The sequence below is a fragment of the Conger conger genome, chromosome 5, assembly GCF_963514075.1.
Source record: "Conger conger chromosome 5, fConCon1.1, whole genome shotgun sequence".
Taxonomy (NCBI): domain Eukaryota; kingdom Metazoa; phylum Chordata; class Actinopteri; order Anguilliformes; family Congridae; genus Conger; species Conger conger.
In genome coordinates this window covers 62,630,990-62,646,458 of record NC_083764.1, presented here as the reverse complement: position 1 = coordinate 62,646,458, position 15,469 = coordinate 62,630,990, and the positions used below count along the sequence as shown (strand labels likewise).

General features: G+C 44.5%; 1 protein-coding gene across 1 annotated transcript; it reads right to left on the bottom strand.

Moving 5' to 3' along the window:
• Window positions 1-744: 744 nt before the first annotated feature.
• Window positions 745-14,344, bottom strand: LOC133129125 (E3 ubiquitin-protein ligase TRIM35-like). Its single transcript, XM_061242971.1, has 6 exons — window positions 13,705-14,344; window positions 12,636-12,731; window positions 12,320-12,550; window positions 11,957-11,979; window positions 11,243-11,361; window positions 745-1,518 (listed from the first exon to the last, which is right to left on the bottom strand). The coding sequence occupies exons 1-6, from the start codon at window positions 14,110-14,112 to the stop codon at window positions 995-997; spliced, it is 1,401 nt and encodes a 466-aa protein (XP_061098955.1). The 5' UTR covers window positions 14,113-14,344; the 3' UTR covers window positions 745-994.
• Between the last annotated feature and the right edge of the window lie 1,125 nt (window positions 14,345-15,469).

Genomic DNA, 15,469 nt, shown 5'->3' with positions numbered 1-15,469 from the left:
TACAGTGCAGTAATGGCCCATGTGTGCTGGTCTACAGGGCAGTAATGGCCCATGTGTGCTGGTCTACAGGGCAGTAATGGCCCATGTGTGCTGGTCTACAGGGCACTAATGGCCCATGTGTGCTGGTCTACAAGGCAGTAATGGCCCATGTGTGCTGGTCTACAGGGCAGTAATGGCCCATGTGTGCTGGTCTACAGGGCAGTAATGGCCCATGTGTGCTGGTCTACAGGGCAGTAATGGCCCATGTGTGCTGGTCTACAGGGCAGTAATGGCCCATGTGTGCTGGTCTACAGGGCAGTAATGGCCCATGTGTGCTGGTCTACAGGGCAGTAATGGCCCATGTGTGCTGGTCTACAGGGCAGTAATGGCCCATGTGTGCTGGTCTACAGGGCAGTAATGGCCCATGTGTGCTGGTCTACAGCGCAGTAATGGCCCATGTGTGCTGGTCTACAGGGCAGTAATGGCCCATGTGTGCTGGTCTACAGGGCAGTAATGGCCCATGTGTGCTGGTCTACAGGGCAGTAATGGCCCATGTGTGCTGGTCTACAGGGCAGTAATGGCCGCTTGCCTGTCTTACTGTATGTCAGCGTTAGCAGCAGGCAGTGCAGCTGTGGCACAAGTCAGATTGCAGATTGATGGAGCAGCACAGTTTATGAATGAACTGGGGTGAATTACACCCCAACTCATTACACACACACCAGTGTACTTACAGTACCACCATATATCACAGGAATTACTCATTACACACACACCAGTGTACTTACAATACCACCATGTACCACAGGAATTACTCAGTAATAACATTCTGAAGTTATATCAAAGAGATTAGACATTTCTCATCAAGCACAATACAATGTTTGTATTTACATTTCAAATTATACACAATATTTTGTAATGATGTGTTTTTGTTTCTAACATTTGTAGTAAACCTTCTCTGAATTGATTAAATACAGTCCTTTGATTTCAAGTGATGTTTACAAACAATCCCACAGTGCTATTTTACACTTACAGACACCTTCAGTGGGCAGATCCGCACAGTCCCCCGAATACTAAAGACTGGAAACAGTCTCTCAGTGAAGGAGTGTTTAAAAGTGTAGAGAGGAGTGTTGTTACTGGGGTCAGAGAATGACACCTCCCCCCTGTCCCAGTCCAGCTGCACTCTGACCCTCTGGAGGTTCCTCTGCACAGTGAGGAGTGTAGGTGGGGAGGTCATGGCTCTGTATTTCCCATCGTACAGGGCTATACTCCACAGTCCTCCTGCTCGGCTCACATCCACACGCCCTTTCCTGCTGAAGGACTCTTTAACCACACCCACCCACCAGTCCTCACCCCCCACTTCTACATCCCAGCAGTGTCTCCCTGAGCTGAATCCCTCAGAGCCCAGCACACACACCCACGGATCAAATCTCTCTGGATTATCAGGAACCTGCTGTCTCTCACCACTGCGTCTCACACTGGTCAGATCCTCAGACAGTGAGAGTTTGGGATGTGCTGTGTTTGGGTCCAGAGTCACAGGAGCTGAAGGGACAGAGAATGAGACGTCAGCACTGAGCTGCACAAAGGGAAACCGTCAGACACAATGGGGTCCTCATGATATAAACTGGGTTTCACAAGAACAACCATTATAGCCTCAGATACATGTGTGAGAGAAGCACCAAAACCAAAAGACAATAATATTTCTTAAGTCACAAGGATAGTATAATATAGTAATAAGAAGGAGCAAAGCCTGTCAGTGTTTCTGTAGCCCCTTAAATACATTATCACTCTTAAAGCAGCATTTTATTATGAGCATCAGTGAGATTAAGGACTGGTGCTCAGTCTCTTCACTCCAGGGCTCTCACACAGACAGGACCAATATGACTCTGACTGGCTTCATCAGCTTGTGGAAAGGATGCTGAAGATTCCCCCTGTACAGTGACAATGTGGATCTCCCTGCCCCCAGTACTCACTGTATTGAACAGTCCCCAGCATCTTCTCCGACACTCTGTACTTCAGATTGCCCAGGTGCTTGGCCACATCAATCAGCGCTCTTGAGACCTTCTCTGGATCCCCCAGGGTGCACTGGGCTCTGCAATAATATTCAGGAGTCACTTGTGCTGTGGGCGGGGCTTCATTACCATAGAAGATTATCAGCAGCAACATCAGATCTTCATTCTGTAAGAAAATGGCTCCATCCCTCCCAGCGTTCTGCCACACAGCCCCACTGAGAGACACACACTCACAGCCCCACTGAGAGACACACACTCACAGCCCCACTGAGAGACACACACTCACAGCCCCACTGAGAGACACACACTCCCAGCCCTACAAAGAAACAAACACTCACAGCCCCACTGAGAAACACACACTCACAGCCCCACTGAGAGACATACACTCACAGCCCCACTGAGAGACATACACTCACAACCCCACTGAGAAACACACACTCACAGCCCTACAGAGAAACAAACACTCACAGCCCCACTGAGAGACACACACTCACAGTCCCACTGAGAGACACACACTCACAGCCCCACTGAGAGACACACACTCACAGCCCCACTGAGAGACACACACTCACAGCCCCACTGTGAGACACACACTCACAGGAGTGTGGGAGGGGGGAAGGGGGGTATTTATATTAGAGGCAAATAATATTGTAAATACTTCAATATTTCTCAATGTTCCTCCATAGTCATTATTAAAGATGCAGTAATTATTACAGAGAGAGAGGCATTTCAAACACATTCCACAGTAGCTCACTGATAGAACACTGCAAAGCTAATAAACTACTCTTGATATTTAACCTGATGAGAGAGGATTGAGTTTGTTTACCTGTTTTGTGTGTCCTTGTAGCTCTGAAATAAAGAGAGTGAATTATTCACTGTAGCCAATACTCAGTCCTTTAACACCATGTTAGAAACCATTTTTATTTAAATATCTCTAAATTACTTTTGATATTACATGACATAGAAAATTAAATGTGCTGCTTTAACACTGTATACATGTGTACAGCGTATGTTGCATGATAACGTTGATTTAAAACACTTTCCCTGCAAGACAATAATTCTGCTTGATTAAGTTTTGAGGAGATTTGATGACTTTTGCAAGAATAGAGAATACTATATTGTATAAATGAATGTGTGTGAGCATTAACAGCAGTGTACATAGAGTCCTACAGACACAGAGTGAACAGGTCTTACCTGCAGGAATGAGACGTCTTCAGCTCCCAGCTCCTGTTCTAAGGCTCTGATCTGTTCTGAAAGGGATGATATCTCTTCTGTCATCTTTTCAATCTTCTCCTTCATCATGCGACTCTTCTGCTCCTCTTCCTCCCTCAGTGCAGTGATCCTGGCTGCCTCTTCATCTTTTAGGAACTGCTGAAGGTTCTCAAACTCCATCTTTATCTGTCTCTCTGTGTGCTGGGCCTGGCTCTGGAATAAACATTATTCACCATCATTTCAGCACAATCCAGTGCTGCATTTTCAACACTGTGATTTAAAGGCCCCAGTTCAGTACCTTGATGTGCTCTGCTGTTTGATCACAGATTAGCTTCACTGCATTAAAGGCTTTTAGCTTCTCCTGCAGTGGAGCCAGTGCAGTCCTGAGTTTCTCCTGGAAAGAAATGACCACACTTTACTGAGGAAACCCACAGTAAACTTCACTGGCTACACAGACAGCACAAGAGTCCCTACTCAGAGAGAGGGGAGACAGAATGGCTCTATTCTGTTTTCACAGACAAAATTCAATATCCATCCATCCATCTATTATCTTAACCTGCTTATCCTGAACAAGGTCGCAGGGGGGCTGGAGCCTATCCCAGCATACATTGGGTGAAAGGCAGGAATACTGTAAAGACGGGGACTATAAATATAATACCGGGGACAACGTCCCTCACCCAAAAGCTCACACGAGCTAGAAATAACAAGAACCTTCAGGAAGGCGTCAGAAGCACACGCCGCACTAACGACCTGAACACCTTCCTTACCTTTTCTTTTAAGAGTGAACGAAACCCCGCACCAGCACGATACCTGACTCACTAACACACCTAGTCTACCGCGTGCTTACCAGCTTGGTGCAAGAGCGAACGGTTGACACCAAAGCACTGACAGACTGCCAGCGAGGGCTTTAAATACCCTCAGGAGGTAGGCTCCCCTGGCACTAACGAGGACCAGGTGAAAATAATGAAACCCTGGTGGCCACATCCAGTCACTACCTCACAACCCTGACAAATACACCCTGACAGGTCGCCAGTCCATCACAGGGCACACACACCATTCACTCACACACTCATACTCACAGACAATTTAGACTCTCCGATCAGCCTAACCTGCATGTCATTGGACTGTGGGAGGAAACCCATGCAAACACGGGGAGAACATGCAAACTCCACACAGAGAGGCCCTGGCTGACCGGGATTCAAACCCAAAACCTTTGCTGTGAGGCATTCAATATCCAGATGTTTCAAAATGAAAATACCCTACAATGTATACTCTCATGACACATTAACAGTGATCTTCCATCTTAGACCACATTGTGTCAGACACATTTATCTGAGCATGAACTTTGACCCCGACTGTCCCATGCTGAGCACTGCTCCCTAACACAGCTCTGAGAACGTCTCCACACTCCTGCCCCTCCCTCCTGTCTCTCTCTGTCAGTCATGTGACACGTAGTGAGGAGCTCCAACTGCAGTCAGGCCTGAGAACTAAAATGGCTCCTTTTGCAGATCATTTCATTTTGGAAATACAGTAAATACTTACATTAGAATGTGAAATAATGAAACATTTTAATATTCAATGTTAATTATACTTCTTTTTTCAGTTATACTGATAACCTTCACCGAGGGCTCAGTAGATGACATCAAAACAAATCATTTTCAATCATCAAGAATTTTCTGATTAAATTAGTAAAATATAAAGTTGATAAAAGAAATTATGAATGTGTAAATTGCGTTACAACCAGTTACCTTATACTCTTCTGCAGCCTCCTGAACTGGTCGCACTTTGTGGTTTTCATGTTTTTTTGAAGTTTGACAGATAACACAGACGGGTATTTGATCATCCAAACAGAAGAGTTTCAGTTTCTCACTGTGCAGACTGCAGAGCACTTCAGATCCTGCTTTAGCTCTCTGACTACTCTCCTTTAAGAACGCCTCACAGGTGTTCCTCAGAGACAGGTTAATAGGAGGATGTTCCTTTGAAGATCTTCTCCTGCAAACGGCACACTCCACAGATCCCTTCTGATCCCAGTACTGCTGCAGACAGGCCTTACAGAAGCTGTGACTGCAACTCAGGAGAACAGGATCCCTGAAGATTTCAGAGCACACAGGACAGGAGAGCTCCTCTTCCAGGAGAGAAGAAGATCCAGACGCCATTCTGAGCTCAGTAATGGCTTCTGCTAAATCTGCAGTTTAGTTTCACTTTTACTGATTGCTGTAACTGCAGGTAAACTTCATAAATCTATTTAAATGTCTGCTTCTCAGTCTGTTTTTGTTTTTCTATCTTCAGAGGTTCCTTAATTTCTGAAGAATATGCAGTGAGATCATATCCTGAGATTCCCAGTGTAACTGAAGGGTCTGTGTGTGAGAAACTTGTACTTTGCTCTTCCTGCAGGGGGAACATTGTGCCACTGAGATTTGAGTAGCTGATCTGCCTGCAGTTTTACACCACAAAATAATAACTTCCCCAACACTGCAAGAGAGGGAAGGTTCATCAATGTTAGAAAGCCATCGTAGGGCAGCATTTATTTCCTTATTAAGGTTGATCCTCCGGGAATTACACTGATTTTTAAATAGAGATTCTACGTCATAAGAAACTTTCTTAGTAAAAGCTATGACGGATTACTAGTTATTACGAGTAGGAGAAATTGTAGATTTAGGCCTAAAACGACTAACAGAACTTATATAAAGGACAGAATGTTGTGTAGTTCCCGAAGGTACATTATAAGGGTTCTGATTGTACGAAAGCCCTAGATATAAACCTCTATAAAATATAAAATAAAGGTTTAGGGTTACATCTTAGTCTATACATTCAGACTAGACTAGGAGATAAAAAGGAGATATAAGGGTTAATATAAATAAATTAAGCTTTTGAAAAGCTCTAACAGGTACACAGCAGCAATGGTGTAGTTAGTAAATTGCTCCACCTTAACCTGACTCCACGTTTGCTTTGTACAGAGTTTGAGGTACGTGCGCAGGGCGGTAAAAGCCTACTCACTTCCTTTGCGATGACTGAATTCACCCGATTCAACAAAAGAACTTACGGTCTTCAGTCCAGATGGAGAGGAGTTGAATCCGGCGTTTTCGCTCTGAGCCTCAGGCGGCTAACCCAATATTTTCCTACATGTACGCTGAGCTACAGCATTTATCGCAACATAAGGGGCATTACAGTAAAACTAAATAAAATATATTTGTGAAAATATTATCACTGCAACACGTTGTCATTAAAGACACTTGTATTATGACACGTAAACTTCCCCCCTGGATCTCAGGACCGTACGGCGGTGTTCCAGTGGTTGTGACGCACGATCTGTTGTGACCGGCGACACCACAGAGCAACAGGTAATTGGCTGCAGGGTCGCCCGGGGCGACCGTGTCTCGCTGTGTTGGGGAGACGACGTCTTGCAAACAACCTTTCCCGTTTAAAAGAACCCAGTTCTTTCACAGCAAGGAGAGCTACAATAATACGAACTTTATTTCTACTGCAGCAAAACAAAGCACGGAGAATGCATCACACCAATGTGAGAATACACTCTAGATTTTAGCAGACAGGGTGTCTATTCTCATACCATTACACATCCTAAGTTATCACATGCATACATTACGGTCAAAGCCAATCATCTTCATACAGTGTTTCAGTACTTTTCCATCACGCGTTGTACTCCTGGGCCCACTTCTGCTCTTTAAGTCATGTAACATTTGTTTTGCAATTAACACACTGCTACAGTAACTACAAAGCTTACATTTATCCTCCGTTTTTCCTCCGATGCTGGTTAAGGAGGAACCGACCTTGGGTGCGCTTCCTCCTCATTCTTTTTCCATCATAACAAGCACCTGAGCGCACCCCAGAATGGGAGAGTGTTCTGCCTTATCTCCTGAAGCTGTGGCCGAGCACTCACCCCTCCCTTACATTTTTACTGGTTATCTGTCACAAGCACAATTTATTATTTTAAGCAGTTTTCTAACTATATGCATTGTACATATCTGGATACATATATCCTAGGTTACATTCTACTACATTATATTTTTCTCCCACAGCTGCTCTCTGGCTCCCTCTGCAGGTCAGTAGGGTGTTCACAGCCCGATTGCTCGAGCTTCCCCAGACACGTGTCGTTTTCACCCGACTCGTCTCAAGTTGTTGGACCGTATTAAACTCCAGAAGCAGCAGCACCGTGACGTTTTGCTTTGTACCTGCAGAGGGCGCTCAAATTCCAACGGAGCGTTTCTTACAAGGGAAATCCACAGCAACAGACGCTACTACAATTCCATGGCTCAAACGAAAAACGAAAATGTTTACGGTGAAGCCAAAATGTGTACACAGCACTCATTCCGGTTGGAGATTGACAGCTAACGGACATGGTGGCCATTCTGTTAGAGAATTACAGAAAGACAAGCCTGCCCTTTAAAAGAAGGGACAACGCCAACAAAAAACAACCGAAGAGCACTCTTCAAAAAAAGCAACAAAAATGAAAATAAAAGCAAGGATTGCGTTTTATTTTTCTTTCCTACTGTGGTGCCTCGGGGTGGATCCTGAGGGCAGTGGGTGGGCCCAGCTGGAAACCAGACACAGGAGTCAGCAATATTCAGAAAAAATTGAGCTTTTCATTTCTCTTCTTTTTCGTTCATTCTGTCAGGGTATTGGTGATAGCGCCCCCCTCGGGGCAAGGGTAGGAAAACACGGGAGAAAATAAGGGATAGGGTAAGTGAAGGTGCTTTATTATCCTCACGTGTCCGTCGGTACAGGTGGGGATCAATCCTCCTGGTCAGTACGGCAGGGCACAGATGGTACTTTCTCTCTGCCTCTTCCTTCCTCAGAATAGACTGACTCTGTTTGCAGCCTCGACCACGCCTTAAATCCTCCCCTGCTCATTATGGAAAAAGGGCTGCAGCTGAGTTAGTGCTTTTCCACAGTGTTCACTCACGTGTGCTGTCCGGGGTCCTGGACTGCAGGTAGAGGTGTCTCTCTCCATGGTGCTGATCTCCCCATCACCTCTCTAGGGAAATACACTCCTTCGCATACCTCTCCCAATGTGTAACGTTTGCGTGGCTGAGTGGTGCGGGTTCTTCGGGGGTTTTCCACCCACGTGTATATATATTTCAATATGGTATTATGGTGGACATGTCAAATTGCTGTCTAACTCAATTGTGTTATGTTTTGAACAGTTTTTAAAACATTATGTTCACCTGTGCAAAAAGTGCTGTCGATACACAGTTTTAGTGGTGTTTGTGTTGTGTTGACACTGAATGCATTTTGTTTGAAAGCAATGAAAAATGATCCAGTTAGACTGCTGTTGTGCGACCTGTGTTAAGAGTTTAGCCCACATCCCACATCCAGGTGTATTTTCCTAGTTCTGGATGTGATGCTTTGACTTATGGTAGAACCTATGCACTTGTAAGTCGCTTTGGATTAAAAGCGTCTGCCAAATATCTAAAATGTAAAATGTAACATAGACTGCTGTTATGCTTCCTGTGTTAAGACTTTAGCCCACATAGACTGCTGTTGTGCTACCTGTGTTAAGACTTTAGCCCACATACACTGCTGTTGTGCTACCTGTGTTCAGAGTTTAGCCTACATAGACTGCTGTTGTGCTACCTGTGTAAAGACTTTAGCCCACACAGACTGCGGTTGTGCTACCTGTGTTAAGAGTTTAGCCCACATAGACTGCTGTTGTGCTTCCTGTGTTAAGAGTTTTGAAAAAGTGTACTCGGTACTGGGACATGGGTATAAGCAATTGTAAAAAAAATTAAGATCCCTCAACTATTCTATTGCCTAAAGGGCTGGAAGAAACATATCGACTGTGTTTTCAACAGGAAACCCAAAAGATATGAGGAAATGCTTAGTCACACTGCTATTTGAAAATGTCATTTAAATTCTGAATGTTGAAGAAACCAGACCTCTAAAATCACGTGCTGAAGATGCCTGACATGCTTGGAAGGATGAGTCCCATGTGTGCTGGTCTACAGGGCAGTAATGGCCCATGTGTGCTGGTCTACAGGGCAGTAATGGCCCATGTGTGCTGGTCTACAGGGCAGTAATGGCCCATGTGTGCTGGTCTACAGGGCAGTAATGGCCCATGTGTGCTGGTCTACAGGGCAGTAATGGCCCATGTGTGCTGGTCTACAAGGCAGTAATGGCCCATGTGTGCTGGTCTACAGGGCAGTAATGGCCCATGTGTGCTGGTCTACAGGGCAGTAATGGCCGCTTGCCTGTCTTACTGTATGTCAGCGTTAGCAGCAGGCAGTGCAGCTGTGGCACAAGTCAGATTGCAGATTGATGGAGCAGCACAGTTTATGAATGAAGCTGAACACAATTTCTTGCTCTCCATGCCGTGAAACTGGTTGTCACGATAGAAGTCATAAAAATCCTAGAAATATGCAATGAATCACAAAAGATGGTTTGGTATTGTCCTGTTTTGAATTGGATTGAAACCACTCCAATATGACACTGATTGATTTTACGTTACCTTTGAGTGACATTCACACTGTACTACAGCTGCTGTCTCCATGGCGATGGCCTTTTATGTGTTACCATGACCCTGCTTAAGACTCAACCACACGTCACTGCTTATGATGATGGCTCTGTGTTTCTCAACTGATCTCAGATCAGCTCAAGTGAGTGTGGAATGAACCCAAACCCAGCGTATGAGGGGCGTATTTGTCTCTGTTCATACTGCACCGGAGAGAGAGACTTACCTCATCACACACCTGGGAGACACACTGGTGATGGGTCAGGAAAAGAGCAGCACTCTGGAGTGATTCCACGGCTGTATTTATTACACCCCAACTCATGACACACACACCAGTGTACTTACAGTACCACCATATACCACAGGAATAATTCATTACACACACACCAGTGTACTTACAATACCACCATATACCACAGGAATTACTCAGTAATAACATTCTGAGGTTATGTCAGAGAGAATAGACATTTCTCATCAAGCACAATACAATGTTTGTATTACATTTAAAATTATACACAATATTTTGTTAGGATGTGTTTTTGTTTCTAACATTTGGAGTAAACCTAGTTGATTAAATACAGTCCTTTTACTTCAAGTGATATTTACAAAGAATGCCAGAGTGCTATTTTACACTTACAGACACCTTCAGTGGACAGATCCGCACAGTCCCCAGAGTACTAAAGAATGGAAACAGTCTCTCATTGAAGGAGTGTTTAAAAGTGTAGAGAGGAGTGTTGTTACGGGGGTCAGAGAATGACACCTCCCCCCTGTCCCAGTCCAGCTGCACTCTGACCCTCTGGAGGTTCCTCTGCACAGTGAGGACTGTAGGTGGGAAGGTCAGGGCTGTGTATTTCCCATTGTGCAGGACTATACACCACACACCTACTGGTAGGTTCAGATCCACACCCCCTTTCCTGCTGATGGACTCTTTAACCACACCCACCAGCCAGTACTCACCCCCCACTTCTACATCCCAGCAGTGTCTCCCTGAGCTGAATCCCTCAGAGCCCAGCACACAACACCACCAATCAAATCTCTCTGGATTATCAGGAACCTGCTGTCTCTCACCACTGCGTCTCACACTGGTCAGATCCTCAGACAGTGAGAGTTTGGGATATGCTGTGTTTGGGTCCAGAGTCACAGGAGCTGAAGGGACAGAGAATGAGACGTCAGCACTGAGCTGCACAAAGGGAAACCGTCAGTCACAATGGGGTCCTCTTGATATAAACTGGGTTTCACAACAACAACCATTATAACTTCAGATACATGTGTGAGAGAAGCAGCAGAACCAAAAGACAATAATATTTCTAAGAGTCACAAGGATAGTATAATCGTTGTAAGAATGAGCAAAGCCTGTCAGTGTTTCTGTAGCCCCTTAAATACAGTATAACTCTTAAAGCAGCATTTTATTATGAGCATCAGTGAGATTAAGGACTGGTGCTCAGTCTCTTCACTCCAGGGCTCTTACACAGACAGGACCAATATGACTCTGACTGGCTTCATCAGCTTGTGGAAAGGATGCTGAAGATTCCCCCTGTACAGTGACAATGTGGAGCTCCCTGCCCCCAGGACTCACTGTATTGAACAGTCCCCAGCATCTTCTCCCACACTCTGTACTTCAGATTGCCCAGGCGCTTCTCCACATCAATCAGTGCTCCAGAGACCTTCTCTGCATCCCCCAGGGTGCACTGGGCTCTGCAATAATATTCAGGAGTCACTTGTGCTCTGGGCAGGGTTTCATTACCATCGAAAATTATCAGCAGCAACATCAGATCTTCATTCTGTAAGAAAATGGCTCCATCCCTCCCAGCATTCTGCCACACAGCCCCACTGAGAGACACACACTCACAGCCCCACTGAGAGACACACACTCACAGCCCCACTGAGAAACACACACTCACAGCCCCACTGAGAGACAAACACTCACAGCCCCACTGAGAGAAACACACTCACAGCCCCACTGAGAGACACACAGTCACAGCCCCACTGAGAGATTCACACTCACAGCCCCACTGAGAAGCACACACTCACAGCCCCACTGAGAAACACACACTCACAGGAGTGTGGGAGGGGGGAAGGAGGGTATTTATATTTGAGGCAAATAATATTGTAAATACTTCAATATTATGAAATATATATGTTCCTCCATAGTCATTATTAAAGCTGCAGTAATTATTAGAGAGAGAGAGGCATTTCAAACACATTCCACAGTAGCTCACTGATAGAACACTGCAGGCTAATAAACTACTCTTGATATTTAACCTGATGAGAGAGGATGGAGTTTGTTTACCTGTTTTGTGTGTCCTTGTAGCTCTAAAATGAAGAGAGTGAATTATTATCAGCCAATACTCAGTCCATTAACACCATGTTAGGAACCACATAAATATCTTTAAATACCTTTTGATATTATATGACAGAAAAATAAATTTGCTGTGTAAAATGCTTTAACACTGTACATGTGTACAGTGTATGTTGCATGGTGAAGTTGACTTAAAACACTTTCAATGCTTTCAATAATTCAGCTTGATTAAGTTTTGAGGAGATTGAATGACTTTTGCAAGAATAGAGAATACTATATTGTATAAATGAATGTGTGTGAGCATTAACAGCAGTGTACACAGAGTCCTACAGACACAGAGTGAACAGGTCTTACCTGCAGGAATGATATGTCTTCAGCTCCCAGCTCCTGTTCTAAGGCTCTGATCTGTTCTGAAAGGGATGATATCTCTTCTGTCATCTTTTCGATCTTCTCCTTCATCATCTGACTCTTCTGCTCCTCTTCCTCCCTCAGTGCAGTGATCCTGGCAGCCTCTTCATCTTTTAGGAACTGCTGAAGTTTCTCAAACTCCATCTTTATCTGTCTCTCTGTGTGCTGGGCCTGGCTCTGGAATAAACATTATTCACCATCATTTCAGCACAATCCAGTGCTGTATTTTCAACACTGTGATTTAAAGGCCTCAGTACAGTACCTTGATGTGCTCTGCTGTTTGATCACAGATTAGCTTCACTGCATTAAAGGCTTTTAGCTTCTCCTGCAGTGGAGCCAGTGCAGTCCTGAGTTTCTCCTGGAAAGAAATGACAGAGTCCACACTTTACTGAGGAAACGGACCCACAGTAAACTTCACTGCCTACACAGACAGCACAAGAGTCCCTGCTCAGACAGAGGGGAGACAGAATGGCTCTATTCTGTTTTCACAGACAAAATTCAACATCCATCCATCCATTCATCCATTATCTTAGCCCGCTTATCCTGAACAGGGTCACAGAGGGGCTGGAGCCTATCCCAGCATACATTGGGCGAAAGGCAGGAATACACCCTGGACAGGTCGCCAGTCCATCGCAGGGCCACACACCATTCACTCACACACTCATACCCAAGGGCAATTTAGACTCTCCAATCAGCCTAACCTGCATGTCTTTGGACTGTGGGAGGAAACCCACGCAAACACGGGGAGAACATGCAAACTCCACACAGAGAGGCCCCGGCTGACCGGGATTCAAACCCAGAACCTCCTTGCTTTGAGGCATTCAATATCCAGATGTTTTAAAATGAAAATATCCTACAATGTATACTTAGTCTCTCATGACACATTAACAATGGTCTTCCATCTTAGACCACATTGTGTCAGACACATTTATCTGAGCATGAACTTTGACCCCGACTGTCCCATGCTGAGCACTGCTCCCTAACACAGCTCTGAGAACGTCTCCACACTCCTGCCCCTCCCTCCTGTCTCTCTGTCAGTCATGTGACACGTAGTGAGGAGCTCCAACTGCAGTCAGGCCTGAGAACTAAAATGGCTCCTTTTGGATCATTTCACTTTGGAAATACAATAAATACTTATATTAGAATGTGTAAATAATGAAACATTTTAATATTCAATGTTAATTATACTTCTGTTTTCAGTCTGATAACCTTCACCAAGGGCTCAGTAAAACAAATCATTTTTAATCATCACGAATTTTCTGATGAAATTTGTAAAATATGAAGTTAATAAAATAAATTATGAATGTGTTAATTGCGTTATAACCAGTTACCTTATACTCTTCTGCAGCCTCCTGAACTGGTCGCATTTTGTGGTTTTCATGTTTTTTGGAAATTTGACAGATAACACAGATGGGTATTTGATCCTCTAAACAGAAGACTTTGAGTTTCTCACTGTGCAGACTGCAGAACACTTCAGATCCTGCTTTAGCTCTCTGACTTCTCTCCTTTAAGAACGTCTCACAGGTATTCCTCAGAGACAGGTTAATGGGAGGATGTTGCTTCGAATATCTTTTCCTGCAAACTGGGCACTCCAGAGATCCCTTCTGATCCCAGTACTGCTGCAGACAGGCCTTACAGAAGCTGTGACTGCAACTCAGGACAACAGGATCCCTGAAGATTTCAGAGCACACAGGACAGGTGAGCTCCTCTTCCAGGAGAGAAGGAGATCCAGACGCCATTCTGTCTCCGTCTGTTCCGAGCTCAGTAATGGCTTCTGCTAAATCTGCAGTTTAGTTTCACCTTTACTTACTGCTGTAACTGCAGGTAAACTTAATACATCTCTTTAAATGTCTGCTTCTCAGTCTGTTTTTGTTTCTCTATCTTTAGAAGTTCCTTAATTTCTGAAGAATATGCAGTGAGATCATATCCTGAGATTCCCAGTGTAACTGAAGCGTCTCTGTGTGTGAGAAACTTGTACTGTGCTCTTCCTGGTAGACACGCCTGGTTATCTGAGACACTTCCTGCAGGGAGCAGCATTGTGCCACTGAGATTTGAGTGGCTGATCTGCCTGCAGTTTTACACTACAAAAAAATAATTTATTATTTCTTGAGAAAAACTTCCCCATCACTGCAAGAGAGGGAAGGTTCATCAATGTTAGAAAGCCATCGTAGGGCAGCATTTTCTTCCTTATTAAGGTTGATCCTCTGGGAATTACATTGATTTTTAAATAAAGATTCTAGATCATAAGACACTTTCTAAGTAAAAGTTATTTTGAGTAAGAGAAAATGTATATTTAGGCCTAAAACGACTAACAGAACTTATATAAAGTACAGAATGATGTGTAGTTCCTGAAAGTACATTATAAGAGTTCTGATTGTATGAAACCCTTCGATGTAAACCTCGATAAAATATAAAATAAAGGTTTAGGCCTACATCTTACTCTATACATTCAGACTAGAGAAGGAGATAAAAAGGAGATATAAAGGTTAATATGAACAAATTAAGCTTAAGCAAAGCTCTAACAGGTACACAGCAGCAATGCTGTAGTTAGTAAATTGCTCCACCTTAACCTCCACGTTTGCTTTGTACAGAGTTTGAGGTACGTGCGCAGGGCGGTAAAAGCCTACTCACTTCCTTTGCGATCACTGAATTCACCCGATTCGACAAAAGAACTTACGGTCTTCAGTCCAGATGGAGAGGAGTTGAATCCGGCGTTTTCACTCTGAGCTTCAGGTGGCTCACCCCACATTTACCTACATTTACCCTGAGCTACAGCATTTATCTCAACATAAGGGGCATTACAGTAAAACGAAATAAAATATATTTGTGCAAATATTACCACTGCAACACGTTGTTGTCATTAAAGACACTTGTATTATGTCACGTAAACTTCCCCCCTGGATCTCAGGAGGGTACGGCAGCGCTCCAGTGGATGTGCTGCACGGGCTGGCGTTGCTCTGTGGTGTTGCCGGTCACACGTAATTGGCTGCAGTGTCGCCCGGGGCGACCGTGTCTCGTTGCTCTCCGTCGCCCTCTGCAGGTCAGTCGGGTGTTCACGGCCTGGTCGCTCAAGCTACGCCAGACGCGTCTTTGCCC